This window comes from Schistocerca gregaria, chromosome X (genome assembly GCF_023897955.1).
Source record: "Schistocerca gregaria isolate iqSchGreg1 chromosome X, iqSchGreg1.2, whole genome shotgun sequence".
In the NCBI taxonomy this organism is placed as follows: Eukaryota; Metazoa; Arthropoda; class Insecta; order Orthoptera; family Acrididae; genus Schistocerca; species Schistocerca gregaria.
The window spans coordinates 562,671,554-562,699,475 of NC_064931.1; the positions used below are offsets into that span (position 1 = coordinate 562,671,554).

At 40.0% G+C, this 27,922-nt stretch overlaps 1 protein-coding gene across 4 annotated transcripts in view; it reads right to left on the reverse strand.

Moving 5' to 3' along the window:
* Window positions 1-27,922, reverse strand: part of LOC126298970 (calcium uptake protein 3, mitochondrial) — a 613,695-nt gene that overhangs the window by 9,657 nt on the left and 576,116 nt on the right. For 3 of the 4 annotated variants that reach the window (XM_049990588.1, XM_049990589.1, XM_049990591.1), the window contains 4 exons: window positions 24,376-24,477; window positions 18,732-18,934; window positions 16,536-16,664; window positions 16,258-16,415 (listed from right to left, as the gene is read on the reverse strand). In XM_049990588.1, coding sequence (XP_049846545.1) covers window positions 16,258-16,415; window positions 16,536-16,664; window positions 18,732-18,934; window positions 24,376-24,477 — 592 coding nt within the window. The remainder of the gene's footprint in view (window positions 1-16,257; window positions 16,416-16,535; window positions 16,665-18,731; window positions 18,935-24,375; window positions 24,478-27,922) is intronic. The other variant, XM_049990590.1, reaches the window with a different exon arrangement.

A 27,922-nucleotide genomic window follows, 5' to 3' on the forward strand; every position in this document is an offset into this window, starting at 1 on the left:
CCCTCAGTTCTCTTCGCAGGCCTTCCGTGATTTTTGTACTCGACAAGGGATTCATCATGTTACCGCCCCCCCCCCCCCCCCTTCCATCCGCAATCGAATGGGGAGATCGAGCGCCTTGTCCGCACTTTCAAATGCCAGATGAAAAAATTCCTTAGTGATTTTTCCACAGATGACACCCTGCTGCAATTTCTGAGTTCTTGTCGCTTCACGCCTCTGGGTGATCGCAGCCCTGCTGAACTCTTGCATGGCCGCCAACCGCCCACTCTACTGCACCTGCTTCACCCTGTCAGGCCTTGTACTGTGTCCCCTAGTGCGGGAAAATACTCGGTGGGCGCCGACGTGTGGGCACGAGGGTATGGATCTCGCCCTAAATGGATTCCAGGGGTGGTAAAGGCTCTTCGCGGTCGCCGGCTTTGTGAAATCCGTACGGGCGACGGCACGGTTGTTCGCCATTACGACCAGATGCGCCCACGAGTGGTGGCCACGCCGGTGCCATCGCCCAATCCTTCGCCTCCACCAGCCCGAGACGCCAGTCCTGTCGTTGCTGCCGATCTACCGTCCGTGTTGATGCAGCCACCGTCGCTGCCACTTCAGAGTACTCCAGAACTGGCCCCAGTCGCGACGCCGCCTTCTCCGGGACCCATCTCGCTGGAGCACACTCCCAGGTCAATGACACCTATGGGTGCTGCTCCGGAGTTTTCACCCATCATCTCATCCAGGAGGCACGTTCCACGCACGAGCTTCCGTCCTGGACATTTTCGACCATACTCTCGTGTCTCTGCGCTTGATATAAAGCTACAGATAAATGTAATTTATTGTATTTATAATTTGTTTTTAACTTTGTGATGCAGTCACCTGATTTAAAGAGTATTTAAATAATATTGAGAACTAAATACAGATAAAAAGGCCAATGTATACAAAATTACCACCATATTTGCCAATTTTTTATTATTCAATCAATCAATCCGTTTACATCTTGCAGCTGTTTAATTTCGACTTATGGAAGACAGAACACTGGATTTCACATTGATGTTTCTTTCTTTCTTTTTCTTTTTTTGTTTATGGCAATCAATCTCCACTACAATTTTTGCACTGATTTTGTGAACATACATAGTTATTTTGCAAGCGATAATGAGCTACACTCTGCTATTACGTGTGTGTATATGATGGTGTCCTGAAAAGTAATGCCTCCAAATTCTTAAGTGAAAATTCTTAAAGCTTTTTAAATAAAACACATGTTATTAACATTCCACAACTTTATTCTTTATGTCTACACATTTATTTTGTAACATAGTCACTGTGGCGACAAACACATTTCTCCCAATGACAGACCAATTTGTCGATACCATCACTGTAGAATGTTTAACTTTTTTGATGGAACCACAACCTCATTTCTGCTTGCACTACTTCATCAATACCAAAGTTAAGTTCGAAGCTGTTCTTTAGGTTTTAGAAACAGATGAAAATCAAATGGGGCCAAGATGAGGTTAGCACCACTGTTTCTTTTGTTATGAGCATGAACAATCCAGAGTTGAAACTTCCTGGCAGATTAAAACTGTGTGCCCGACCGAGACTCGAACCCGAGTTCGAGTCTCGGTCGGGCACACAGTTTTAATCTGCCAGGAAGTTTCATGTCAGCGCACACTCCGCTGCAGAGTGAAAATCTCATTCTGAATCGAGAGTTGTACATTACTGTTGTCAAGACAATCATCACTGAACACAGCTTTCATTCTTCTATGGCAGGCTGTTCCAACCGAACTCCAGGGAGACGGAGCGCTCCAGAGCACTCACTGTGGTAGCTGGGAGCCCACGTGGAGGGGGCAAAGCGAACTCACTGCCCCCTGGCCGCATGCAGTCGCAACTGATGCAATAATCCGTGTTCGATGACAGCTATGACTAGGGGCGGGAGCCCTGTACCTCTATTGGAGGATGTTACCTTTCTATTCATTGGGAGGGATGGTCGTCCGCAGTGTCTTGTATGTCATAAAGTATTTAATTCTGGGAAGAGCTACAATATACAATGACATTATACACATCTTCATGCACCGCACAGGTAGAAGGCATTGCACACAGAGAACTGGTAGCCACACTTAAGAACGACGTACCAGGAGACATAAATTTAAAAACGGTTTCGTAATATGGAGGGTACCAAAACATGCAACATAGTTCATGTTCTGTAATGCGTTTATAATTTTCAGGTGAATGAGAGTGGAGAAAACACTACTGAATCTGCAATTGGAGCAAGCTACAGGGTCGCTCACATCATTGGGACGAGTGGCAAGCCGTTTTCGGTGGGACAACTCGTAAAATTGTGCATGGTAGCAGTTGGAGAATGTTTGTTTCCAAGGGAGGTGCAGGCAACTGAAGGGGTTTGCCTGTCGAAGCAAACAATGTCTCGTCGAATCCTGGACATGGCAGCGGATTTAGAGACAGCTCAGGAAAAAGGTGGAGAAGCTTGTTACATTTTCACTAGTGCCTGACGAAAGCACCGACATATCGGACTGTGCTCAGCTTGCAGTCTTTGTGCTTTGTGTCGACATGGAGCTGCAAGTAACTGAAAAACTTTTAGTTGTGGTACCACTCGATTACACTGCAACAGGACGTGACATTTTTTAAGCTGTTTGTAAATCAGTGGCCAATATGAATTTGCAGTGGGATAAGCTCCATTCTGTAGCAACAGACGGTGCACCACAAATGATCGGCGTCACCAAGGTTTTGCTTCTCGTTTGAAAAATAAACTCAGGGATGCATTCGGGAAAGACATTTTGACTCTTCATTGTTTTATTCACCAAGAAGCACTGTGTGCTGAAACAGTAGAGCTAGGTGACGTAATGAAAGGTGTCGTGAAGTGTGTGAATTTTTTGCGGCGTCACGGTATGAATCATTGCCAATTCAAAGGATTCCTGAAAGATATGGAAGCGGAGTATGGGGATATACCTTACCACAGTACAGTTCATTGGTTGAGTCTGGAAAAAGTTCTTGATGTTTTCTTTGCCATTCATGAAGAAATATCCCTTTTTCTCGAAATGAAAGACGAAGAAATGTGTTGTCTGAAAGATATAAAATGGATATCAGACCTGGCGTTCCTAGCTGACATAACTATGCATCTGAATAATATAAATCTGTTGTTTGAGGGCAAAGGGCAGCTAATCGCAGACATGCACGACCAGATCAAGCGTTCATGGAAAAGTTACGTTTATTTGAGAGGCAGATGAGTAATGGACATTTAACGTTCTTCAATTGTCTTGCTTCTTTAAAACTACCTGAGGGTACTACTTTTGGCGCTTACCAAGCAAAGTTAAAGCAGCTCATCGCGTCGTTTGATCACAATTCCGAGACCTCACTAGTTTGAAAATGGAACTTAAGGTGTTCAGCGCTCTTTTTTCAGTTTCCCCTGATGACTTGTCATCGTCACTTCCATTTGAGATTATTGATCTGCCAAATTCAACTTTGTTGAAAGAGAGGTACTACAAAACAATGGTATCATTCATTACAACAAAAAACATTTCCCAAGCTTCACAACAATGCCGCTCAGATCATGTGCGTGTTTGGATCTACATGTTGTTGTGAGCAGCTTTTCTCAGCAATGAAAAGAGTAAAAAGTAAGGAACGATCGTTTCTTCGGGATGCAACAATGAAGGCCTCCTCCACATTAACGCTGGAACACTTTGACGCCTGATATGTCCGATCTTGTAATGAAAAGAAAATTTCAAGCTACAGAGGCAATTTCTTCTACAATAGTTGTTTCTTATTTATTTTCTGAACATCATATTTCCTGGTGTAGCATGTCACCACGTCTTAGCAGCTAAGAGTATGAGGTTGTCGATCTTGTAAGACACAGCTGGCACATCAAAACGCTTGCCTTGCTGCCTGCCTCAGCCAGCCGTGCCACGTGCCGGCGTGCCGGCCCACTTGAATGGTCACAGCGAGCGACACGGCTCCCTGGAGCAGGGAGCACTCCGCAGCTCACAACGAAGCAGACGAGCTGGAACAGCCTGTTCTATGGGTTTTAATTGGAGGCAAATTTTCTGTGGTTAGAAACTTGATTACAGTATGCTGTTCCTCACACACCAACATAATTATGTTACACACCACCATGTTACATGTTACATGTTACATGCAACTTGTGTCAGCAAAATAGAGAAGTTGACATAGCAATATGCATGACATACAATACCTCAATCAATATTGAGAAAAGAATAAAAAATTTGGAGGCATTACTTTTCAGCATGCCCTCATATACTAAAGGCTACCCAAAACATTATAAGATTGAAAGGAAAACCCTAACTGTGAAATCAACAAGCAAGATTCTCAGTTGTGGAGTCACATAGTGAAGTATTCTTGTGCCATTTTTGTTTCTTGTATGTATTAATTTCTCCACTCAGTTCAGATAATTATAACTGTAGGTGACTGAAGTATTGGTTTCAGATCTAAAGAAATATCCTACGCAGATGAAACAACTAAAACACTAGTGATCAACTGCTGCAGCATTTGTAACTATGTGCCAGAGATTGAAATAATTTTAAAAAGCAGTGGAGTTTACATTATACTAGGTACAGAAAGCTGGCGGAAAAACTAAATTGACAGCAGTGCGATTTTTTGAATAAATTAAGTATGTATTAATAACTAATGGGGAAATGGAGAGGGTGTACCTGTTGGAGTAGGAAAGAAATTTAAATATACCAAGACAGAAAGTGAGACTGCATGTGAGATTGTTTGGGCAAGACTCAGTATCAAGAGCAAGCATAAATTTATAATTGGGTCTATCGACCACCGGACTTGCTCCTATATGTAACTGAAAAATTGAGAAAACCTTGACTTACTAGTACTCATATTCCCTAATCATACAATTATCACTGGAGTGTCATCCAACTACTGACTGGGATAATTCCAGTTTTGTAAGTAATGGGTGTGACAAGACTTCCTGCAAAAAAATACTGTCCCAGAAAACTACATAGAACAGATAGTTTGAAAGTGCACTCATGTTGGAAATTAGTGACAAGTAGACCTGATCTCTTTGAAGAAGTCTATATTGAAACTGGTATCAGTGACCATGAGGCCATTGTTGTAACAATTATTAACAAAATACGAATAGCAACTAAAACAAGTAGGAAGATTTAAAAGTTCAGTACACTAGATAAAGGGCAGTTGTGCCATATCTCAAAGGTGAACTCAGAACACTTACCTCAGGGCAGGAGTTCAAATGTAATCAGTTATCTCTAATAGAAATACCTCCTCAATGCCAGCTAGAATAGATTCTGAAAACATTAATCAGGCAAAGTCCAACTCTCATTTTTCTCATGTGACACCCTGAAAGTGATGGATCAGGGCAATCCAGTGAATGCATTATTTTATTGACTTCAAGAAATCATATGACTTGAAACCACAAAACTATGATGTCATGTGGGACAGAAAATGTAAGTGGACTGAGGATATATTGGTAGAGAGTAAGCACCATGTTACCCTGGACAGTGTGTCGACAGATGTAGAAAAACATCAGGTGGTGACCCAGGGAAGCATTTTGATGCCCTTGCTGTTCATTTTGCACACTAACTGAAAAAGCTACAACAACATCCACTCAAACATTGTTAAGATTTCAAATTGGTCCAATCACTGGCAACATGCATTAAATATTCATAAATCTAAAACTGTGCACCTCACAAAATGCAGAAACATTGTACCCCTCGACTACAATATCAATTGTTCACTGATGGAATCAGTCATCGTGTACAATTATCTGGATTTAACAATTTGCATCACAGAGGCTCAGTCGTAGTTAGACCAGGTATTGGACTTTTCTTCATTGGAATGATACTACAAAAATTCCGTCCTTCTACAAAGAATATTGCTTACAAATTGCTTTTTTTTTTATCCCATCTTAGAATTAACTGAAGTGTGTGGGACCCATATCAAATAGGACTAACAGTGGATATTGAATGTATTCAAAGAAGGGTAGTGTGTCACAGGTTTGTTTGACACTCGGGAGAACATAATGGAAATGTTGTAAGACCTAAATTGGCAGATGCAAATTATCCTGTGTGGTCCCATTTTCAAAGTTTCAAGTACAGTTATAAAGTGAACAATCTAGAAACATACTTCAGCTCCTGTGTATCATCCCCACAGGGAAAGTGAAGATAACAGCACACAAATTACAGTGTGCACATAGGCATTTAAGCAGTCATTTCCCCCATCCTCCAAATGCAATTGAAATGGGAAACCCTAATAATTCTAAGTATCCTCTGCCATGCACTTCACAGAGGCTTGCAAAGTATGTATGTAGATTTAAGTGTAAATAGCACAGCTACAAAACTTGAAGTTAGAGTACAATGCTGATGATACGTCCACTATTAGCTGGAGCTGTTTGAAAATTTAGGTGTGTGAAATACTGAGGAGAACTTTGGTCAGATCATAAACATACTTATAATGAAATTTTTGTTAAATTGTAAGCAATCTCAACTAGACATTGAAACATCCACTCATAAATTTTCGGACAGTGAGATGGATGAGCATCATACAAGGTGACCCAAAAGTCTATTAGCACTTGAAAATGTAGGTAGGGAGGTAAAAGATCAATACATGCCTGAAATTATATGGGTTTTTGTTGAAACCAAAAGTGAGTGCAAAAATTGGCCAACATATGGCCCTGGACAGCTTCACGTCAGTGACACAAGAATTGTGTATAAAATGAGCTGCAGTGAGAGAGAGAGAGAGAGAGAGAGAGAGAGAGAGAGAGAGAGAGAGAGAGAGAGAGAGAGAGAGTTGGAGAGGGAGTCAGATCATCCCTAGCATGGCTGCTAAACACCTGATGGAAGGTGCAACTTTTATGCAGGACGGTGCTCCACTCCATACTGATACACATTTGAAAGATCTCTTGTGCACATCATTTGGTGAGGATCATCTGCTGAGCTGCCATGTCCATTGTGCTTGGCTTCTCAGGTCCCCAGACTTCAATTCATGTACTCTGAGAAAAATGGTTCAATCTAGGATTTTTGGTTTTAAAGGGTGTCAGAACAAATGAAGCGTCATGCATGGACAAAAGAACATACTTGCAAAAAGAGCGTACTACATTAAATTTTTTATGAAAAAATGAAGTACAACAATTAAAGTGGCCAGTGGTTTATTTAGTTGAATCATGGATTCATATATATTACACTGTGAATAAATATTGGCAAAGTGCCAGTGTGTGATGAGTATTATCAAACAATAGTGCCTGTCAACATTCCATTGTTGTGAATGTAGAGTTTTGTTTTGTGCTCCCTTCTCTTGTAAGAGTCTAACAGGAGAACTTTTGACTATCATATAGAAATGGATTTAAAAACAATTAAATTATGTAGAAGCAAGGGAAGCCAATATTTTGGCATTAAATGGAGCACCAACCTTCCCCTGTTTATTACATTCACAAAATTCCCCCTCCTAGAGCTGTCACGCCATCCAGATCTAGATCCTACAGAACTGGTTTGAAATCCTGCAAAGAATAAGATACATAACCATGATATGTTAAGTACTTTGCACCCTAACCTTTGCTGCTAATAGGTAAATGTCATGTGTCATCCAGCCTTGTGCAAACATTTCAATGCAACACCATTTAGGGGACTTGCACATCAATTTCACTGCTTTTATATTCAAGCAGCTTTTAATTTGTTGTCTTAGCGCTGTGTGGACTTACTCACAGACCTTTGCCACAGAAAAATTTGAAGTAACCACCAGAAATCAAACATGGGACCTTGGCATCTCTGGCCAAAAATACTAACCCCTAAACCAGGCAGTCAATTTGCTTTTGCTTCTGTCACATTAGAACACCAGAAAGGCTGTAAATAATGCCAAAAAAAGTGTGGGTGTTGACTAGTGCTGAGGGATACTTTGATGGGCAAGTACACCAAGAACATAATAAAATCAGTTGGCATGGATTCAAAGATTCAGCATTATCAACCCCTACTGAAACAGTGGATGACATATCAACAGGTACAGCAGAGGAAAATAGCAACATCACTGGTGAAGGTAGTTTAACGGATTCTGTCTGCAAACCATCTTGAGCAGCCTAGCTGAGGGTATACTGTATGTCTTTTTTCTTAGGTACTTCATTCAATAGTGCTTACAGATGTGTGGCACATGACAGCACTCCAATTTTAAGACTACTCGAGTGTATGGTACTGTTACCTCACCCCCCTGGCCAGGAATTCAATTTGCTTTGCTGAGTAATACAATAACCTCACTGGTCAGGTATTCAATTTGCTTTGCTGGGTAATACAGGAATTCCTATTCTCCTGCAACAAATATACTAGAGATTAATCTACTCTCATTTGCAATATGGGATAGAGGCTTGGGGTGGAGCACCTGCAGCCTACTTGGATATGCTATTCAGGATTCAGAAGAGAGCAGCGAGAATAAATGCCAATATCAGTAAATGTCAATCCTGTGGGGATTATTTCATTAATTATAACCGATCAGCTATGTTATTTTGTAAGCTCTTAAGAAAATCATGTTTGTAAAAGTCGATGTAGGAAACAGTATAACGGACATTCACACTCACCATTACAGTATATGAAACAGATATTATTGCCAAATGATGAGTCATGAAAGACCTACAGATTACAGCTAACTTGAAACTGGAAAATATTTCTTGCACAGGTTACATAACAATACAAAGCAACTCCACAGAAATCTTTTTGAATTCCATTGTCTATAGTACTGATTTTTGCACATATTCAGTTACAGTAGTGGTAACGGTAGTAAGTTTTTATTAAAGAATATCAAATATCTACTTTTTCCTCCCCATGAACCATAGCCCTTGCCATTGGAGGGGGGGGGGGGGGGCAAGGAGGGGGAGGGGGGGGCTGCTTGCATGCTTCAGCGATACAGACAGGTGTAACGTTGGTGCAACCGAAATAGAGGGGTCCTTGTTAAGATGCTAAACAAACGTGTTGTTCCTGAAGTGGGGCAGCAGTATTTTTAGTAGTTGCAGGGGCAACAGTCTGAATGATTGACTAATCTGGTCTTTTAACATCAACCAAAATCGCTTTGCTGTACTGGAACTGCAAATAGTTGAGAGCAATGGAAAACTGCAGCTGTAATTTTTCCCAAGGGCATGCAGCTCTATTGTATGGTTAGAGGATGATGGGTAAAATATTCAGGAGGTAAAATAGACTCCCAAAATTTAAAGAGGAAATGGACATGTTGTGTCAGGGGGTATATGACTTTTGGTCAGAAAATACAGGTTATTAAATACAAAATCAAATAGGGGTGATGCAGGGGTGGTTTTAATAATGAATTAGAAAATAGGAATGCAGGTAAGCTACAATGAACAGCATAGTAAATACATTATTGTAGCCAAGACAGACAAGAAGCCCACACCCACCACAGCAGCACATGTTTATATGCCATCTCTGCAGATGATGAAGAGTTTGAAGAACTGTATGACGACATAAAATAAATTATTCCAATATTTAAGGGAGACAAAAATTTAATTGTGATGGGGGACTGGAATTCGATAATAGGTAAAGGAAAGGGGGGGGGGGGGGGGTAAGTGATAGGTGAAAATGGACTGGGGAAAAGGAATGAAAGAGAAAGCCGCCTAGCAGAATTGTAATCATTGCTAATCCTTGATTTAAGAATCATGGAAGAATGTTGTACAAATGGAAAAGACCTTGGGACACTGGAAGGTATCAGACTTATTATACAATGGCGACAGAGAGATTTTGGAACCAGATTTCAAACTGTAAGACCAGTGGCAGCTGCTGTATAGAAGCACAAGATAACAAGAACACCCTAACTCTTGACACCTTGCAGATTTATTGGTTATTTTTCTTTGGATGATGTTAAATGCAACATAGGTGCTGCAATCTGAAAGATATGACACTCTAATCTTATCACACTACTGCTCCTTTAGACTCCATGAAATTTGCCAAGAGGGTTGTGAGCACACCTTCAGTTGTGCATGTTGTAAGGAGTTTCTGCGCAGACGCAACTCACATGATGTAGTTGTCTTATGCGCCAAATTGTATGGATTTGATTAACAATGTACCTGATTTATGATGTGCACAGCTAGCCCTTGCCACTCAACTAGAAGTTTGCATCATTGCCACGTTGTGGCAGACTTGAATCACCATTCTCTCAGCATAAATCCTACTAGATGATACCACACTCCTCAGATATGCTAATTCACTCACTACATACTGTAGTAAAATCAGATTAGACGTAAGTAATGTTAAAGTTGCACTGACAATAAACCTATTTTGTATGTTTCTGAATGAGTTATAGTATATTACGTTTACGAATTGTATCATGCAGTAATGCATTTGAGGCACTGACAAGGGAAACTCCCCATCTCACCGCACTCAGATTTTGTGGTAAGAGGTCCCAGTGGATAGCTCGTCAAAAACTGAACAAGATCAAGCGCAAAAACAGGAAGAAGATGTATTGAACTGAAAGAAAAAAAAAAAAAAAAAAAAAAAAAAAAAAAAAAAAAAAAAAAAAAAAAAAAAAACAACAACAACAACAACAATGAATGGTCCAAGGAAAAGAAGTGTAATATAAAGAAAGCTGAAAGAAGGAGAGCTGATTCTGCACAACTGCTCTGTCAGAAGCTGAAAGTAAGTGGCTTTCAAATGGGAACACATTTGATGAAAAGGTGACAAGTCAACTGAATCCTCCACCAGGAAACACAACTGGTATGCCGTACAGGGTATTACTGACAGTATGTGAGAGATAGGAACCTCTTCCACGCCTAATTTGTACACGTGGTAAATGAGATAGGCCTCCTTGGCCAATTTAGGTGTTCTTATGAATGTGAATGTGATCACTCGCAAGGAAATGATGAAAACATAATAGTTTGTCACATAAGCTGCAAAACTGAATGCAACAGTTTCACAATCACACAGTTTCTCTGCGCTCTGTCAAAACATGTTATTAAAATTTTTGAAGTTGGGTTCCATTTTGGAAGTTCTGACACTTGTATTCCTTTGCTGTAACATGATCCACACCCATTTATTTGCTGTTTTCATTTCTGCGAGGTATCTCATCTGCTCTCACTATTCATCATGTTTACTTGTGATGGTAATATACTTTTACCACAACTTATATTCTATAACCAATGTATAGTAAGACAACTGCCAAAACTGCAGAAAGAAAACAAACATTTCAATGATTGGCTAGACAGTTCATGAGAGAGTTTTGAACATGTCTCATCCGCTTCACAGTACAAATCTGTGACCATTTAACCATGATGTTACGCCTCTTAATGTGTGCTTAATATTGCACTTGTTAAGTTTGGACTGTTCACTGTTTCTATTTTGCTTTATCTTTTTTACAGATCTGTAAACATTCTTCCTGTTTTCATGCTTGATCTGTGTTCAGTTTTTGATGGGCTATCCACTGGGCCATCTAACCTTTAAATCTGATCAGGGGTGCAATGGGGAGTTTCCCTTGTGAGAACCATAAGGGCCTAAAGCACATCACCATTGATTGTGAGATTCACTTCTGAAATATGTTGATCTAATGGTGAGCCCAGTTTATCTGTGCTGCAGGCCCACATTCCATACATGAAAATTCACAAAAAGCTGTATCACTGGTTTCTCTGACATTCACTTAAATGTGGGATCGATGGTGGTGTGCTTTAGGCTCTTATGGTCTCAGTGTCTCATTTGTGTTCCAATTAAGTGACCATGTTGGCAGACATTACTACCTGAGTTTAATCATTTCCACAAAAAGCGCTTTGTGTTTGGAGTTGGTTGTTTACTGGGTGGGAAATGGCTTTTGCGTGCAGCATAAACATGAAGTCTGCTGAATGTATTTTAAATGCTAACAGAAAGGCAAACCATTGAGAACAGGTCGTTAGTCGTGCTTGGGTAGTTCAGTCAGTAGAGCACCTGACTACGATTGGCAAAGGTCCCAAATTCGAGTCTTGGTCCAGCACACAGCTTTAATTTGCCAGGAAGTTTCATATCGATGCACACTTTGCTGCATAGTGAAAATATCATTTTGGGAACAGAAAAGTAAATTATTAGGAAAAGTTAGCAGCAAAGGAACTATGGCTTCCGAGAACAGGCCCTTTGATTGAGAGAGTGATGAAATCAAATAAGTGTGACTACAAGCAAACACCTACCAAGAAAGTGTAGAGTTAGGGCAAGAAGCTGTTGTGTGGGTGCAGCAAAAGACTATCTGATTCTCAGCCTGGAAGTAAATTCGTGAACTAACACATCTCTTAAGGAACTTGTATATTTGTCTGAAAAAAAAAAAATGGAGAAGCACAAAAACTCCCACTTACACAAAAATGCAAAATGGAGAGTTGTGAAAACTTACACATTATTTCTTTATTGCCCTAAACTATACTTAATTACTTAATTATGTACAAAACAACAAAATTCAAAAAAAAAAAAAAAAAACAATTCTTTCTTTTGTCAGATAAGTTATGTATTTCATCATTATTACTATTATTATTAATGTTGTTATTATTACTGGCAGTAGCTATGATTTTATAAATTTGCTGCCAAGCATAACTATTATACAGCTGATGCTAGAAATTTCACACTCCCAAATTGATGTGAATCTAAAAATTTGTGAACACCAAGAATGTATATCTATGATCTGCCACTGTGTAAGACATGGATTATGATTACTGATTATGAACTGTAGCTAAAAACTGAAGAAACTGCAAAAAGGTAAGAAGGAGCTGGGACCTGGATAAGTTGAAAGAAGCAGAGGTTTTTGAGAGTCCTAGAAGGAGCATTACACAATGTTTGACTAGAACAGGGGAAAGCAATACAGTAGACAATGAATGGGTAGCAATGAGAGATGAAACAGTGAAGACAGCACAGGATCTAATAGGTAAAAAGACAAGGTCTAGTAAAAATACTTGGACAACATAGAAGATACTGAATTTAATTGGTGAAAGGAGAAAATATAAAAATGCAGCAAATGAAGCAGGCAAAAGGGAATACAAACAAATAAAAAATGAGATTGACAGAAGTGCAAAATGACTAAGCAGGAATGGATAGAGGGCAAATGCAAGGATTTAGAAGCATATTTCACAAGGGGAGAGAGATACCGCCTACAGGAAAAGTAAAAGAGGCTATTGTAGAAAAGAGAAGCAAATGTATTAATATGAAGAGCTTAGATGGAAAACTAGTTCTTGGCATGGAAGGGAAAGCTGACAGGTGGGAGGTGGAAGGAGTATATAAAGGATTTATACACTGAAGAGCCAAAGAAACTGATAACCTGCTTAACATCGTGTAGGGCCCCAGTGAGCATGCAAAAGTGCTGCCACAAGACATGGCATGGACTTGACTAATGTCTGAAGTAGTGCTGGGGGGGAACTGAAACCATGAGTCCTGCAGGGCTATCCATAAATCCATAAGAGTATGACGGAGTGGAGATCTCTTCTGAACAGCACATTGCAAGACATCCCAGATATGCTTAATAATGTTCATGTCTGGGGAGTTTGGTAGCCAGTGGACATGTTTTAACTCAGAAGAGTGTTCCCGGAGCCACTCTGTAGTAATTCTGGACATGTGGTGTCTCACATTGTCCTGCTGGAATTATCCAAGTCTGGCAGAATGCACAATAGACATGAATGGATGCAGGTGATCACACAGGATGCTTACATATGTGTCACCTGTCATAGTTGTATCTGGACATATCAGGGGTCCCATATCATTCCAACTGCATATGCCCCACAACTTTACAGAGACTCTACCAGCTTCAACAGTCATCTGCTGACATGCAGGGTCCAAGGATTCGTGAGGTTGTCTCCACACCCATATATGTCCATCAATTTGATAAAATTTGAAACGAGACTCATCCAACCATGCAACATGTTTCCAGTCCTCAACTGTCCAATGTCGGTGTTGATGGGCCCAGGTGAGATGTAAAGCTTTGTGCCATGCAGTCATCAAGGGTACATGAGTGGGCCTTCAGCTCTGAAAGCCCATATCAAAGAGGTTTCACTGAATGGTTCACACTAGTTGATGGTCCAGCATTAAAATCTGCAGCAACTTGTGGAAGGGTTGCACTTCTGTGTTGCTGAATGATTTTCTTAAGTCACTGTTGGTGCTGTTCTTGCAGAATCTTTCTCCAGCCACAGTGATGTTGGAAATTTGATGTTTTACCAGATTTTTGACATTCATGGTACACTCGTGAAATGGCATATGGGAAAATCCTCACTTCATCACTATCTCGTAGATGCTGTGGCCCATTGTTAGTATGCAGACTATAACACCACACTCAAACTCACTTAAATCTCAATAACCTGCCACTGCAACAGCAGTAACTAATCTAACACCTGCGCCAGACACTTGTTGCCTTATGTAGGCGTTGCTGACTGCAGTGCTGTATTCTGCCTGTTTACATTTCTCTGTGTTTGAATATGCATACCTATACCAGTTTCTTTGGTGCTTCAGTGTACAATGGAGATGAACTGAAGGCAATATTACAGAAATAGAAGAGAACACAGATGGAAATGAGATGGGAGATATGATACTGCAAGAAGAATTCAACAGAACACTGAAAGACGTTAGTTGAAATAAGGCCCCAAGAGTAAACGACATATCGTCAGAACCACTGATAGCTTTGGGAGAGTCAGCCATGATTAAACGCTTCCATCTGGCGTGCAAGATGTATGAGACAGGTTAAATACCATCATACTTCCAAAAGAATGCAATAATTCTAATTCCAAAGAAAGCAGGTGCTGACAGGTGTGAATGTTACCGAACTAACAGTTTAGTAAGTCATGGTTGCAAAATACTAACACAAATTCTTTACAGAAGAATAGAAAAATTGGTAGAAGCTGACCTTGGGGAAGATCAGTTTGGATTTCATAGAAATGTAGCTACACATGAGGCAATACTGATCATATGACTCATCTTAGACAATAGGTCAAGAAAGGGAAAACCTACATTTTTAGCATTTCAAGAATTAGAGAAAACTCTTGATAAAGTTGACTGGAATACTTTCTTTGAAATTCTAAAGGTAGTAAGAGGTATGACAGTTGTAAGAGTAGAGTGGCATGAAAGGGAAGCAGTGGTTGAGAAGCGTATGAGACAGGTAATGCTGAGAGAATGAGATTAGGAAATGAGACACTTAAAGTAGTAGATGTGTTTTGTTATTTGGGAAGCAAAATAGCTGATGATGGCCACAGTAGAGAGGATACAAAATGTAGACTGGTAATGGCAATAAAAAGTATTTGTATGGAGTGTAGCCGTGCATGGAAGTGAAACATGAATAATGAACAGTTTAAACAAGAAGAGAACAGAAGCTTTGGAAACATGGTACTAAAGAAGAATGTTGAAGATTAGATGGGTAGATCATGTAACTAATGAGGTGGTGCTGATTGGAATTGGTGATAAAATAATTGTGTGGCCAACCTGACTAGAAGGAGAGACTGGTTGACTAGACACATTCTGAGACATCAAGGAATCATCAAGTTAGTAGTGGAGGGAAGAGTGGGAGGTAAAACTCATGGAGGGAGACCAGGAGATGAATACAATAAGCAGATTCAGAAGTATGCAGGTTGCAGCAGCTATTTTGAGATGAAGATACTTGCACACAATAGGGCAGCATGGAGAGCTGCATCAAACCAGTCTTCCAACTGAAGACCACAAAACAAACAACAGCAGCTAATATCTTATTTTTTTGTACATACCAATTTCATTCTTGGTAGTCTGCAAAAAAGCAGTATAAGACAATGTGGCCTATTTGCACTTGAAATTTTGCTTGTCTCAGGTACACTTAAAAAAAAAAAAAAAAAAAAAGAAGTGTGGCTGAGACAAGAGAAGTTTCAAGTTCATATCCATTTTATTTCTGGCATTATTTTAGTAATATAAATGTACAAAGAATGATTGTGTCCTAAACTGTAAAGTTACTACTTGACATATACAGATTTAAGTATATAGGTTGGTTGGAAAGGATTTCTTTGGGAACGCTATTTCAAAACTTTGGTATTAAATCAGGACATGGAACCTAAATCCACATACAGACTAATCCATTAGCACATGTTAATTTTTAATCTTCAGCTATTGTGCCTTTATAATACGCCTATCTGTGTACACAATTTTACCAAGGTAAAGAAGTTGGTAGTGGGTGAAACCCTAAAGCTGAAGTATAGTGCAGTATCACATTAACCTCATATTAGTTTATAACTAAGTAACTGAGTTTCTTTCTTTATGAACGTTTTATGTAGAAATTTATTTTGGATTTAAGTAATTCTCTATTATTACAATAAATGTTTACCACTAATTAATAACATATTTGTCAAAGTTGTCTTACCTTTTGAAATTGGGTGATCAGCCAATGTATACATTCGCATTGCTATCGTGAAATCTTCTAAATTGTTTAGAAACTGACAAAATGCATGGAATTCTTCAAATGTGATACCCTTCTCCTCTTTGATTCTGGTGAGCAGACGATCCAAGTACATGTCATATCTAATGGGAAAATAGGTAAGTGATTGAAGGGTGAGGGCAGAGAAAGATTTCATTAAGTTTCTGACAAACAAGTGTCACACATATAGTTGTTAAGCTGCCATACAAATTGTAGAAACATACTCATCTGTATCCAAATAAGTGTAGCGCAAAAGTATTTTTGCAAAATCTACTTCAGTAATTGTGTCATGTCCTTTTGAAAATTCATGGAACTCAAGCTCCAGAACTTCCTTTTGAAGATTTTCCATGAACCTAAAAAAAAAGTGTGTTTCATTAAGTATCTTAATAAATAAGAGCATAAAAAAAGGCAGTGTGCAAGTTGAAGTTGCAAACAGATGGATATTAGGGGCATTTCTCAGTAAGCTAAGAATGATAAACAGTTGAGCAACATCTTTAAGGAATTCTTTGTCACCATCAAGTTAATCAATAGAATTAATAAATGAGAAAGTAATTCAAATTGGTGACATCGATGTTGGAAAGCTTATCAAACACTATATAGAATACCATAAATAGCATATAGTTTGAAATAACGCACTTCAACAAGTTTCATGGAAAAAGTTTAAGCAGCTCTAGTACTTCTCATGGAGCACCAGATCAATGATCTACTGAGAAAACCTCCACATGCGTGTAAGTCTACACATGGGCAATATGTAGACAAAAGGAACTGTTCGGTTTGTTATTTTGGTTAAACAGGACACATTCTACCATAATAATCACTTTTTCCAAGCTTAATAATGACACCTGCATGAGGGCTAGAATAAACTCCTCATGAGAACAATTTCAACAATAACAAAGTGTTCCGCTAGCTCCTGAAGGACCTTGTAACAGAGCAGCAGTTCATTTACCTTTTCTATAATGCATTGTTTGAAGATAAAAGACTAAGTTATTGTAAAGAAAACATTGTGATCTTCAACTGCTGAACTAGGAGACTGCTATGCCTTTTTCCTTGGCTTTACTTACCTCTGTGAATAGTAATCTGCACACTACAACTAGTCTGCAGCTTAAAGGCAAGATTTTGACTTTTGAAATAATATTTACAGTCGTTAGAGGAGACAGACACATGTTAGGGACAGTGTGATGAGGTTTTTAAACAATACAGCCACATACACAGATCAGCCAGAACATTATGACTACCTACCTTATAGACGGTATGGCCACTTTTTGCACGGATAACAGCAGTGAAATATCGTGGCATGGAAGCAATGAGGTGTTAGTAGGTTGCTGGAGGGAGTTGGCATCACAACTGCACATACAAATCACCTAATTCCTGTAAATTCCAGAGAGGGGGCCACATTCAATCACATCCCTTGTGTGCTCGATTGGGTTCAGATCTGTCAAGCAGGTGACGCTGATATGCAACTTGGCCATTATGGTGCCTTGCATGAGCTCCATTGGACCCATGAATGTGCACATGAATGTTCCCCAGAGCATAATGGGGCCGCCGCCAGTTTGTCTCCATCCCACAGTACAGGTGTCCTCTGGAAGAGGACAGTTTCGCACCATCCCATCAGCATGATGAAGAAGGTATTGAGATTCATCAGACAGTTCAATGCTCTGCCACTGTGCCAATGTCCAGTGTTGATGGTCACATGCCTGTTTTAGTCATAGTTGCCGATGTCATGATGTTAACATCAGTACATGTATGGGTCATCGGCTGCAGAGGTCCATCATGAGGAGTATTCAGTGCACTGTGTGTCCACACACATTTGTACTCTGCCCAGCATTAAAGTCCAATGTTAGTTCCAGCACATTTCACTGTCTGTCCTGTCTTACCAGTCTGCCAAGCCTACTATGTCCAACATCTGTAATGAAGGGTGGCCACCCAACCCCACAATGTCTGAATGTCGTTTCACCTTGGTTTCACAATGTGTTGAAGACACTCACCACAGCATTCCTCAAACACCCAGCAAGTCAGGCAGTTTCCAGAATGCCTGTGCTGAGTCTCTGGGCCATCAATATCTGCCCTCGGCCAAACTCAGATATATTTCACACCTTCCCCATTCTAAACAAGGACAGCACGCTCACTGATACCAAATGCATTGTGCATGTGTTTGAGTAGCAGTCATCTCTTGCCAGGTGATGTTGCTATTGCCTGGATGGGTTAATATCGATAGTAGGTCAGTGGTCATAATGTTCAAGCTGATCAGTGCACTTTGCAGTTATTTGCGAGGTATAGATCTGACAGGGTATTCACAGTGCACTCTTAGAATGAAGGCATCAATAACAGTGGAAGATTAGAAAACATTTACTATTTGTAAACTGCACAGCATGGAAACACTAACGAAGCAACAAAGTAAATTGTATGGAATATTATATTACTTTTTGAAGCCCTCGTATCTCAATTCATCCTTCCCCTTCTTTCCAAAGAAGTGGATAATGAGTGTTGTATCCACTAGATGTCTTCGCTGCAAACCTTGTTCATCATCCACATAATCCTCATGTATAGGGTGAGGCTTTGGGTCTTCCTTAACATCTGCAATTCCCCGTTTGCCCTTCCATGCATGGCTAAATATCTTCTCCATCTGCAATGGAACACTATGTGTAAGCATAAAATCAAACTCTTTATTTCTCACTATTATTAAAATATGACAGTAACTTGCAAACTGGAAAAAAATCCTTAACATTTACAGACAGATACGCATTTCTAATGCAGAATTGTTTGTTAGTGTGTCACATTTTACAAACATATAGCATAATCACATTCACTGCAATAAACTACCTTTTGTAGAAAGCACAGATTTGCTGTTTAACATAGCAGCACAGTTGGATCAAAACTGTTAGGTACAAATAGATGTGCCAGCTGTAGGAGTAATAGAGTACAGATTCGTTAGAGACTGCTGAAGATGGAGTACCCACTTCTGGAAAAATCAGTGTTCCCATGAAAGAACAAAATAAGCAATATTTGTTAGTAAAAGAGAAAATGGCCACTGGAATATTTATTGCAAAAGACTTTATTAGTTTAGACAATGTATTAGATCTACATATTTATTTGCAAAATTACATACATTAGCACACAGCTAAACATTTCTGTGAAGCCAGATGCCAGAAATTTGAGCAAGATTTACATTAAAAAAGAAACAAAAGGAATGTAACTTACAGTTTTTAAAGATCAACTGGGTAGCCAGAATGAATTACTGTGAAGCGAGAAACTTCTTCATTGTAACAGAAGTCTTTGAAGCTACAAGTTTGTGAAATGGGAGAGGAATGTAATTCTTGGTCATTCTGTTCAAGGAAAAAATAATAATAATAATTTTTGGTTGAGCTATAACATTTAGAGAAAAAAACTGCTATGTGGGACTGAGCAACAAAGCTAAAATCAAGTTTAAGACAAGATTATTACTTAGACAATTCACACTGAACAAGAGGGGAGGCGAGAGTGGGAGAAATAGAGGGGGCAAACATTCTTAGACACATTTACACTTTTACAGTCTATTTCTCCATGTATGCTCTCTTCTCCCACTTTCTTCTTATAATATATTTGTTATGCCTTGTGTCCAGAAACCTCTTGCAGCTTCTATGGTAGATTAAACAACCCCCATCTTCACTAGCAACTTATCTAAATTGCTACAGGTTAATTCCCTCCTCTCCATGACAGGAAAAAATGGAGGGGGAGTGTGGTTTAATATCCTAGCACTGGTGATGTAATTAGAGATGGACACAAGCTCAGATTTGAGATAGAAGAGTATGGAGATCAGTTTATGGTTAATGATTTAGAGAAACCATGGAAAACCTAAAACTGGATAGCCAGACGGAAACTAAACCTCAATCCTTACAAGTAAGAGTCCAGAGCCTAGTCACTACGTTGTTTCACTTAGTCTCTGACAGTTACAATCGCAGCGTTTGTACAACTACTGCGACAACAAAAACACAACCTACTATTTCTTTAGATAAATGAGTACTCAAAAATTTAGAACTTTTTACTGCTTACAGTACTATACCAGTTGGAAGATGCAATGCCAGAGTGAACCAACAACAAATGGCATGTTTTGAGACATTCGTCTAAATCATTTGAGGTACTGAGGGCAGTAAATAGCATTCAACAGACTCCTAACATATATTACATTTTGTTGATAATCAAACAACACACACACTAATAGAGACCTGAAAAGAATATGGTCATTACAAGGAAAAACACTAAAAAGTGAACAACTTTACTGTCTCAATATGGATATTACCTGTACAACAATTTTGTTTCATTCATCGAAACAAAAGGTTATGTACTACTAAGAGACAATGTGTGTATTATTTGAATAGAATTTTGGGGGCTCTCATTCCTCTTCTGACAACACATATCCACTGGAATTTCCAGCTAGCTGTGTAGCAGTTCATAAGTTCTTGTAAAAATCATGGTGAATAGGGGGACTGAACCACAATACTGACTCAATGTCTTTCTTCTTTGGACTCTTTTATTCCACACAGTCATTGTGAGTGTAATTAAACGGTATTACATTAGGCTGCTCTTTGGTTATTCTGATGCATCTTATGTTCATTCAAGCTACAGTTAGTCCATAAACTTATTTTCTTGTTTGTTAAAACTGATGTTAAACTGTGAGATTTCCACCACAATGAACTTTTGTTTCTTGCCTCTGCATGTTTTGACTGTATTTCTTGTGCTGCATCTTAATTACGTCATTGGATTCTTCAGAAGATAAAATTTTGCTTTATATAAACCTACAGCATGGGTGTTCTCCACTTGTATCTTCACAAAACCAGCACAGCACATATAAAAGTTAAGTAAAGTTTATCAACAGATGTATACCATGTGATCAAAACTGTTTGGGCACCCCCAAAAACATATGTTTTTCATATTAGGTGCACTGTGCTGCCACCTACTGTCATGTACTCCATATCAGCAACCTCAGTAGTCATTAGAAATCATGAGAGAGCAGGATGGGGCACTCTGCGGAACTCACGGGCTTCAAATGGGTCAGGAGAATGAGTGTCATTTGTGTCATACATCTGTATGTGAGATTTCCACACTCCTAAAAATACTTGGCTCCACTGTTTCCAATGTGATAGTGAAGTGGAAATGTGAAGGGGCATGTACAGCATGAAAGCGTACAGGCTAACCTCGTCTGTTGACTGACAGAGTGCTGACAGTTGAAGAGGGTCATAATGTGTAATAGGCAGACATCTATCCAGACTGTCACACAGGAATTGCAAACTGCATCAGTATCCACTGCAAGTACTATGACAGTTAGGTGGGAGGTGAGAAAACTTGGATATCATTGTCGAGTGGCTGCTCATAAGCCACACATTACACCAGTAAATGCCAAACAACGCCTTGCTTGGTGTAAGGAGTGTAAAGATTGGATGACTGAACAGTAGAAAAACGTTATGTGGAGTGACAAATCATGGTACACAAGTGGTGATCTGATGACAGGGTGTGGGTATGGCAAATGCCCGGTGAACGTCATCTGTCATTGCATGTAGCGCCAACAGTAAAATTCGGAGGTGGTGGTGGTGTTATGGTGGGGTCATGTTTTTCATGGAGGAGGCTTGCACCCCTTGGTGTTTTGCATGGCACTATCACAGCACAGGCCTACATTGATGTTTTAAGCACGTTGTTGCTTCCCACTGTTGAAGAGCAATTCGGGGATGGCAATTGCATCTTTCAACACAATCAAGCACCTATTCATAATACACATCCTATGGCAGAGTGGCTACACAACAATAAAAACCCTGTAATGGACTGGCCTGCACGGAGTCCTGACCTGAATCCTATAGAACACTTTTGGGATGTTTTGGAACACAGACTTTGTACCAGGTCTCACTGTCTGACATCAGTACCTTTCCTCAGTGCAGCACTCCATGAAGAACTGACTGCCATTCCACAAGAAACATTCCATCACCTAACTGAATGTATGCCTGTGAGAGTGGAAGGTGTGAGCAAGGCTAAGGGTGACCAACACCATATTGAATTCCAGCATTACCGATGGAGGGTACCATGAACTTGTAAGTCATTTTCAGCCAGGTGTCTGGATACTTTTGATCACATAGTGTATCATTCAAAACAATGATCTTTAGTACATTTCATATGCTTAAGTGAACCAACTATGTTCTTCAAATTCACAACATTCAACAGCTATAATAATCAATAAAAAAATATGTCTCTATTGATGATTGTGTGTATTCCATGACATAGTTCACACTTTACTTCCTAGATGGCAGCACAGCACATCCTTATTGGATTAGATTAGAATAGATTCAGTTTTCATTCCATACACCCAAAAATGAGATGATTCTTGTGGGTGTGATACAAGTCTGAAGGTATAACACAAAGAAACATAAAACATGTGAATATAATACTCACTACCCCGATCATTTGTCAAGATATTATCAAAATATGTGGTTCACTTTCACATACTACCATAGACTGATGTACTTTTAAATATAAAATGTACCTTCGCTACTTCATTGACCTGAGAATGGTACATATTCTTCACTGGAACTACACTCAATGTCAACATTGTCATTTGAATCATGTGAACTTTCTTCTGCAAGAGGTCTGGAATCTCATCACTGAACTTAGTTCATTTTTGCATTAGAGATAACTGTAAATCAAGATATGTCAGAACTGACAATGTGAAAAATATCCCTCTCACTACCAAACCATAGTCCTCACCTGTTGTGCCACATTAATGTTTGTGATATTCTACAATGCTTGCCACAGCAAATGCAAAATGTTCAAATCTGTAGTCAGTTCACTCTGTCAGTTCAGTCTTCCAGTTCAAGAAAGTTAATGTAAGCACTGCGAAAAGTGTTTCTAATGAAGTCTAAAATGCAACTTGTCTGTTTTCATTGCCCTGGTAAAACGTTCTTAGTAAAATTTGCCTTTAGTTTATCTAGTAAACTCATTTAAACAGATGTTTGTTGAAGTTCATGTACTATTTATAGGCAGTTTCATGACCACTACAAAAAGGTATAGTCATCAACAACTCAAAGCTTGAGTGGAACATGCTTTATTAAGCATGGACCTATTGGAAATGGTATGCCCTTACTCTCCTTCAACCTCTGAACTAACGTACCCAGCCATCTCTACAAGGACTTTTGCATACTACCATAGACTGATGTAGTTTTAAATATAAAATGGCACACATTCTTCACTGGAATTACATTCAACATAATCACTGCCATTTGACTCATGGACTTGAAACCACTGTGCAACTCAGCATTTTTGCATTAACAAACATTTCCAGCTGTGACAGTGGTAATGAGTCAAAGGTGAAATTCATAGAACCAACGCGAACTTCAACACCACACCTTCAGACTATAGTGTCTCGCTGACCCCCTGAGCCACATGACTATAAGAAAATAAAAATGAAATTAAACCTGACACTAAAACTGCTTATCTTACAAGCAAAATCAAATCTTTTCTAAGATAAAACAAAAAAGTTCTGCGTGATACTGAAGTGTAGGTAATACTGACTTATTTGCTATATCTTTGTTACGGATGACTCATATCCTTAAGTGCTGTAGAAGTACTACAGCATAAAAGGCTGTATGGTTACAGAAATATAGGTGACATTTTCTTCCAAATCTGAGATACATTCAGTGTCCAGTGACATCAACACTTTTAACTACCAGGCAAAGAGTATTAGATGCAGAGGAGAAGACTGGAACTGTGAAACAGTTTTTTAACTACCAGTGCAGACACTATCTGTGAGTTTTCCAGATACTCAAGATAATTTACATTAAACTAAGCTGTGATTCGACAACTTTCAGAAACAGAAAGGAATGGCTTAGATCTTTCTTTTCTCATTCACACATATGGTGCATCTATCTTCAGTGAAAATACCCCTCTCTGTCCAATGTGCATACATACAATAATACAGGAATTATATTTTAGATACAATGTCTATAGTGTGATACTACATACAGAACATGTAGAGCAAACAATGATGGCTGTTAGTGATGCAGAGAGAAGCAACAAGCTGTCACACAACTGAACAATCTAACTTACGATTGTCTGATTTTGTGTAGGTGTGTTTTGTGTTTGCACTGTTGACTGTATCTCTTTCTTAATTTCACGAACTGCCGTTGGTCCAGCCACCAGCTTCATTAACTATGAAAGCAATAAGGTAAATGAAATATTATGTAAATAAAATATATGCTTGGTCCAAGCAAAAAATCTTTGAAGAGTAGTATTTAGGACCTTAAGTCACATGTATATTTCTACTTTAGCTTTAATTAGGGGTATGCTAAATCAAACCTATGGCTTTACCACCAAGAAGACATTGTGATCACAGTTAAAACTTTTTTAACTTAAAAATGTGTTAATCAATCTCAAATTTTTTGTTAGAGGTACTAAGCTACATGAAAATAAATTTCCTTATGCCAATTATGCATTCAGCCCCGACAAATGTCTGCTGATTTCTTTCAGGCTGATAAATAGTGATACCAATTATGGTGATCATTTACATGTCTCCAACAATTTGAGGCTGAAAATTTAGTACTTAATTTGCTTCTCTTTCCAGTGATGTTATTACAAAGGCACCCCCCCCCCCCCCCCAAGCAATTCTGTGTCTGACTTCTGTTCAGCTCATTGGCAGAACAGAATTAGCTGATTTCACCCATGTGTATTGGAATATACTGCTAGCCACAAGCATTTATACTGGTTCTCACTTTCATTTCTTCATTTATGATACTAGATTCTTTCATGAGAATTTGCTTATCACAATATCATATTCATCACCAAGTCAATATTTTGGTCTTCAGAGGAGGATATTTAAAAAAAACTTTGCTGCTCCCTTACAGTCTATGTACTGCAAGTTAAACTATTGCCAGTAAATCCCAGATTTTGAGTTGCTTCAGGAATCTCAAGTACATACTTACGTGTAATCACCTACACAAAATTCACAAAAAAGAAGAAAACTGGAAGTGATATTAAACAAGGTAATAGGCTGGATTAATCCAAAAAAAGAAAGGAAAGAAGATTAAATTTAACACCTCATAAATGGTGAGATCATAAAAAATGGATCACAAGTGCAGATGTGGCTGTGTCTTTCCAGTGAAACCATCCTGACATTTTCTTAGACAATTTAAGGAAATTACAGAAAATCTGAATCTTGATTTGCAGAAGGGGATTGCAATCATTGTCCTCCCAAATATGTGTCCGGCATCTTACCACTGGACCACCTCATTCATTGGGTTTAAACAAAGAGAAAAGTGCCATGAAGAGTTCCTGCCTTTTGACAAACAGGTCATTAGCAAATGGACTCATATTGGGTGAATACTTTCAGACAACATAGACTGCAACTGACTCAAACTCAGCCATGTCTGCTCTTTGCACTATTTCAACTGTGCTTCTGCTATCAACTATAGACAGTGCAAAAGTTATGTGATGCATGTCCTTCCTGTTACAGCAGTGTTGCACCCTATTTTATAAAGGGAGTCATGTCGGGCCTCGAAGGAACTGGAGTTAAGATGATTTATGCTAGAAATCTGAAGAACTTTAAAACATGCATTTTTGTCAAGAATGAAATTTCATTAATGCTGATGGCAGACTGTTGTTCCAAGGACTTAGTGACCATTAGGATGAAACAGTGTGAAGAAAGAAGCATGAGGGAAACTGCGTTCATCTCAGTTTACCTTTCTTATGAAGACAGTACTCCTCATTCCCAGGAAATGAGGAGAGTGGTAGACAGCTGCCTGCAGCTGAATAGCAACCATTGGTTGGTTGGTTGGTTGGTTGGTTGGTTGCAGTGGTAATGCCCACAACCTGGCGTGGGAAAGCAGTGGCACCAACAACAGAGTTAAGCATCTACTCAAATACCTATACAAGAGTAACTTGTAAAGCTTGAATAGGAGCAGGGAACCATCCACCCGGTATAAAAAAGGGAAGTAGTAACTGACATAACTTTTGTGTCCATTCCACTGGGTAATTATGTCAAACAATGGCATGTGGCTTTGGAGCCATCCTTATGTAACCAAATGTACACTCTTGGAAATTGAAATAAGAACACCGTGAATTCATTGTCCCAGGAAGGGGAAACTTTATTGACACATTCCTGGGGTCAGATACATCACATGATCACACTGACAGAACCACAGGCACATAGACACAGGCAACAGAACATGCACAATGTCGGCACTAGTACAGTGTATATCCACCTTTCGCAACAATGCAGGCTGCTATTCTCCCATGGAGACGATCGTAGAGATGCTGGATGTAGTCCTGTGGAACGGCTTGCCATGCCATTTCCACCTGGCGCCTCAGTTGGACCAGCGTTCGTGCTGGACGTGCAGACACCTTCTAGAGCACGTTGGGTGGCACGGGATACATGCGGACGTGCATAGTCCTGTTGGAACAGCAAGTCCCCTTGCCGGTCTAGGAATGGTAGAACGATGGGATCGATGACGGTTTGGATGTACCGTGCACTATTCAGTGTCCCCTCGACGATCACCAGAGGTGTACGGCCAGTGGAGGAGATCGCTCCCCACACTATGATGCCGGGTGTTGGCCCTGTGTGCCTCGGTCGTATGCAGTCCTGATTGTGGCGCTCACCTGCACGGCGCCAAACACGCATACGACCATCATTGGCACCAAGGCAGAAGCGACTCTCATCGCTGAAGATGACACGTCTCCATTCGTCCCTCCATTCACGTCTGTCGCGACACCACTGGAGGCGGGCTGCACGATGTTGGGGCGTGTGCGGAAGACGGTCTAACGGTGTGCGGGACCGTAGCCCACCTTCATGGAGACGGTTGCGAATGGTCCTCGCCGATACCCCAGGAGCAACAGTGTCCCTAATTTGCTGCGAAGTGGCGGTGTGGTCCCCTACGGCACTGCGTAGGATCCTATGGTCTTGGCGTGCATCCGTGCGTCGCTGCGGTCCGGTCCCAGGTCGACGGGCACGTGCACCTTCCGCCGACCACTGGCGACAACTTCGATGTACTGTGGAGACCTCACGCCCCACGTGTTGAGCAATTCGGCGGTACGTCCACCCGGCCTCCTGCATGTCCACTATACGCCCTCGCTCAAAGTCCGTCAACTGCACATACGGTTTACGTCCACGCTGTCGTGGCATGCTACCAGTGTTAAAGACTGCGATGGAGCTCCGTATGCCACGGCAAACTGTCTGACACTGGCGGCGGCGGTGCACAAATGCTGCGCAGCTAGCACCATTCGACGGCCAACACCGCGGTTCCTGGTGTGTCCGCTGTGCCGTGCGTGTGATCATTGCTTGTACAGCCCTCTCGCAGTGTCCGGAGCAAGTATGGTGGTTCTGACACACTGGTGTCAATGTGTTCTTTTTTCCATTTCCAGGAGTGTATATTAAGTTTGAGGTTGAAATGAGTGTTAAACAAACCATGGCCTTAGGAATCCTAAGGAAACAGACAGACTTATATAGGAAAGACCTAAACTAACACTTATCAGAAGTCAGAACTTCGATAAGAAATCCAGCAGTTTACAAGGAAATGGCAAAGACAGCAGCATCTGCCATTATGACCTCATTCGTATTCAGAAAACTGCCCAATTACAAATAAGTGCACAAACAAGTGAAACA